The following is a 4,639-nucleotide window of genomic DNA, read 5'->3' as shown; positions in this document are numbered from 1 at the left end:
AGGGCTTGACGTATTTACTGACCAAGGAGGGCTTGTGTTGACGTATTTACTGACCAAGAAGGGCTTGACGTATTTTGACCAAGAAGGGCTTGACGTATTTACTGACCAAGAAGGGCTTGACGTATTTACTGACCAAGAAGGGTTGTGTGATGTATTTACTGACCAAGGAGGGCTTGACGTATTTACTGACAGAAGGGTTATGTTGATATTTACTGACAAAGAAGGGCTTGACGTATTTACTGACCAAGGAGGGCTTATGTTGATGTATTTACTGGCCAAGAAGGGCTTATGTTGACGTATTTACTGACCAAGAAGGGCTTATGTTGATGTATTTACTGACCAGAAGGCTTATGTTGATGTATTTACTGACCAAGAAGGGCTTATGTTGATGTATTTCTGACAAGAAGGGCTTATGTTGATGTATTTACTGACCAAGAAGGGCTTGATGTATTTACTGACCAAGAGGGCTTATGTTGACTATTTACTGACCAAGAAGGGCTTATGTTGATGTATTTACTGACCAAGAAGGGCTTGACGTATTTACTGACCAAGAAGGGCTTATGTTGAACGTATTTACTGACCAAAGAAGTGTTGACGTTTTACTGACAAGAAGGTGTTGACGTATTTACTGACCAAGAAAGTGTTGATGCATTTACTGACCAAGAAGGGCTTATGTTGACGTATTTACTGACCAAGAAGGGCTTATGTTTGTACCATTTACTGACCGAGAAGGGCTTATGTTTGTACCATATACTGACCAAGAAGGCTTATGTTTGTACAATTTACTGACGGAGAAGGGCTTATGTTTGTACCTTACTGACGGAGAAGGGCTTATGTTTGCACCATTTACTGACGGAGAAGGGCTTATGTTTGTACAATTTACTGACGGAGGGGCTTATGTTTGTACCATTTACTGACCAAGAAGGGCTTATGTTACGTATTTACTGACCAAGAAGGGCTTATGTTTGTACCATTACTGACCGAAGGCTTATGTTTGTACCATATACTGACCAAGAAGGGCTTATGTTGAACGTATTTATTGACAAGAAGGGCTTATGTTGACGTATTTACTGACCAAGAAGGGCTTATGTTTGTACCATTTACTGACCGAGAAGGGCTTATGTTTGTACCATATCTGACCAAGAGGGCTTATGTTTGTACAATTTACTGACGGAGAAGGGCTTATGTTTGTACATTTACTGACGGAGAAGGGCTTATGTTTGCACCATTTACTTGAACGGAGAAGGGCTTATGTGTCACGCCCTGCCCTTAGTTTTCTATATTTTCTGTATTATTTTGGTCAGGGGGTGACGAGGGTGGGTATGTGTGTTTGTCTTGTCTAGGGGTTTTGTTTATCTATGGGGATTTGTATGTCTAGATATGTAGGTTTATGGTGGCCTGAATTGGTTCCCAATCAGAGGCAGCTGTTTATCGTTGTCTCTGATTGGGGATCCTATTTAGGGTGCCATTTTCCATTTAGGTTTTGTGGGTAGTTGTCTATGTGTTGTTGCCTGTCAGCACTCATTTTTGTATACGTTCACGGTTCGTTTGTTATTTTGTTAGTTTGTTTAGTGTTCGTTCTTTAAATAAATTAGTATGTACACACCCCACGCTGCACCGTGGTCTCCTCTCTTTGACGGCCGTGACATTATGTTTGTACCATCTACTGACCGAGAAGGGCTTATGTTGATGCATTTACTGAGCAAGAAAGGCTCAAGTATTTGGCTTTAATTAAGAAAATAGAAACATTGTGTCACTTGAAACTATCTGTGTCAAAGAGATGGTGTGGCCTAATTAACGGTCATTCGAGCCCTGAGCTTAGTGTTCCACTGGAACTATCTGTGTCAAAGATGGTGTGGCCTAATTAACGGTCATTCTAGCCCTGAGCTTAGTGTTCCACTGGAAAGGAACTGCTGCCCTCCAAGCTGGAGCTTCCCTGGTGCTGCCTGCCTCTCTGCTCTCTCTCTCTCTCTGTTCTCTCTCTGATAGACTTAACACGAGGGGATAGTGTCAAGTGCTTATGTCCAGGGTGGATATAACAATGGATGGAACATTCTAGATCCTGAGGAATATTCCTGTTATGATTTCTGTCATGATTTGTCGATTTATTTGAACCCATGGGAGAGACCTGCAGTGGAGAACCCTGAAACCAGGAGTAGAGAACAGAGAGGATTTATAGGTTATTATCCTACACCAGAGGATTCTAGTTTTATGTGTGATATTTGAGTCTGTTTAAAAGCTATAACCGCATGGCTGAGAAAAAAGAGAACGTCTCCAAGTTTGAGATGTTGAAACTCCTGGAGAAATGCAGGAAGGAGAGAGACGATGCGACGCACGGGGAGAGTATTATGAGGGAGAAGCTGAGACAGTACGAGTCCAGGATGAGGTCAACGGAGGTGCTGAAACAGAAAGTCAAGACCATGACTTCGGAGAACAAGGAGCTGCGCAAGCATGTCAAGACTCTCCGTCAAGAGATAGGCCTGGAGGCGAGCCCCAAGTTCAACGGCAAGACCACCAAGGACATCATCTCTGACATGCAGGAGAAGGAGCGTCAGTGCAGTTCCCTGGTGGAGAAAACAAGTAGACTCAGTTTGACCATTGATGATCTGACGTCAGAACTGGCAAATGCTGTCACGTCCAAAACTCTTCTGGAATATCAGGTGCAGTCGTTACAGCAGAACCTGAAGGACATGACGAATAACCAACGGCGTTTGTTGAAACTCTGGGAGGATAAGAGATCTCAGAGAGAGCAGCTCACTCTCCCTGCGATAGGACTAGCCCAGAGGCCCGGAGAGAAACCTGTGTCTCACAAGGGAGCACAAACGGAGATGTCTATCAATTCAGCCCAGAAACTACCACCCAACGCGTTTGAGACCAAACCTTCTCCTTCACCACGGTCACGACACCACAAGACAAGGTCTTCTATAGATAAACAAGGGGGTTTAACAACACTGGGAAATGGTCATCAGCTGGGGAACGGGAATCACCAGCTGGGGAACGGAAACCATCATACATTGGGAAATGGCCTCCAGCAGGGAAATGGTCATCAGCTGGGGAACGGGAATCACCAGCTGGGGAACGGCAACCATCATACATTGGGAAATGGCCTCCAGCAGGGAAATGGGAATCATCAACGTGAAAAGGAGGATTTATTTCACTATGAAACCAATGAACACTTACTGTAAGGCTTTATAACACATGCTGTGAGGCTTTATAACACATACTGTAAGGCTTTATAACACATACTGTAAGGCTTTATAACACATACTGTAAGGCTTTATAACACATACTGTAAGGCTTTATAACACATGCTGTAAAGATTTATAAACATGACTGTAAGGGCTTTATAACACATACTGTAAGGCTTTATAACACATGCTGTAAGGCTTATATACACATACTGTAAGGCTTTATAACATACTGTAAAGGCTTTATAACATACTGTAAGCTTTATAAATGCTGTAAGGCTTATAACACATACTGTAAGGCTTTATAACAACACTGTAAGGCTTTATAACACATACTGTAAGGCTTTTATAACACTACTGTTAAGGCTTTAATAACACATACTGTAAGGCTTTATAACACACTGTAAGGCTTTATAACATGATGTAAGGCTTTAATAACATACTGTAAGGCTTTATAAACATACTGTAAGGCTTTATAACATACTGTAAGGCTTTATAACATGCTGTAAGGTTTATAAACAATACTGTAAGGCTTTATAACACACTGTAAGGCTTTATAACATGCTGTAAGGCTTTATAACATTCTTGTAAGGCTTTTATAACAATATACTGTAAGGCTTTATAACATGCTGTAAGGCTTTATACATAATGTAAGGCTTATAACACATGCTGTGGGCTTTTTAACACATACTGTAAGGCTTTATAACATACTGTAAGGCTTTAATAACACCTGTAAGGCTTTATAACATGCTGTAGGCTTTATACAACATACTGTAGGCTTTATCAAACACATACTGTAAGGCTTTTATAACATGTAAGGCTTTAAACATACTGTAAGGCTTTATAACACATACTGTAAGGCTTTATAAACATACTGTAAGGTTTATATACACATACTGTAAGGCTTTATAACATACTGTAAGGCTTTTATAACATATCTGTAGGCTTTATAACACATACTGTAGGCTTTATAACATACTGTAAGGCTTTATAAGACATACTGTAAGGCTTTATAACACATGCTGTAAGGCTTTATAACACATACTGTAAGGCTTTATAACCACACTGTAAGGCTTTTATAACACATACTGTAAGGCTTTATAACATGCTGTAAGGCTTTATACACTACTGTAAGGCTTTTAAAACACTGTAAGGCTTTATAACACATACTGTAAGGCTTTATACATGCTGTAGCTTTATACACATACTGTAAGGCTTTATAAATACTATAGGTTTTAACATGCTGTAAGGCTTTATAACACATACTGTAAGGCTTTATACACATGCTGTAAGGCTTTATAAACATACTGTAAGCTTTATAACATGCTGTAAGGCTTTATAACACATACTGTAAGGCTTATAACAATACTGTAAGCTTTATAACACTACTGTAAGGCTTTATAACAAAATTGTAAAGGCTTTATACAACTGTAAGGCTTTATAACATGCTG

The 4,639-nt window shown here is 40.2% G+C and overlaps 1 protein-coding gene across 1 annotated transcript; it reads left to right on the top strand.

The window, feature by feature from the left end:
- Window positions 1–2,045: 2,045 nt before the first annotated feature.
- On the top strand, window positions 2,046–3,185 carry LOC112072170 (uncharacterized). The gene has a single exon (XM_024139595.1). It carries the CDS (start codon window positions 2,250–2,252, stop codon window positions 3,183–3,185), a length of 936 nt encoding a protein of 311 aa, XP_023995363.1. The 5' UTR covers window positions 2,046–2,249.
- The last annotated feature ends 1,454 nt before the right edge of the window (window positions 3,186–4,639 follow it).

Source organism: Salvelinus sp. IW2-2015, unplaced genomic scaffold (assembly GCF_002910315.2).
Source record: "Salvelinus sp. IW2-2015 unplaced genomic scaffold, ASM291031v2 Un_scaffold1849, whole genome shotgun sequence".
Taxonomy (NCBI): domain Eukaryota; kingdom Metazoa; phylum Chordata; class Actinopteri; order Salmoniformes; family Salmonidae; genus Salvelinus; species Salvelinus sp. IW2-2015.
This window is presented reverse-complemented; position numbering and strand designations above follow the sequence as displayed.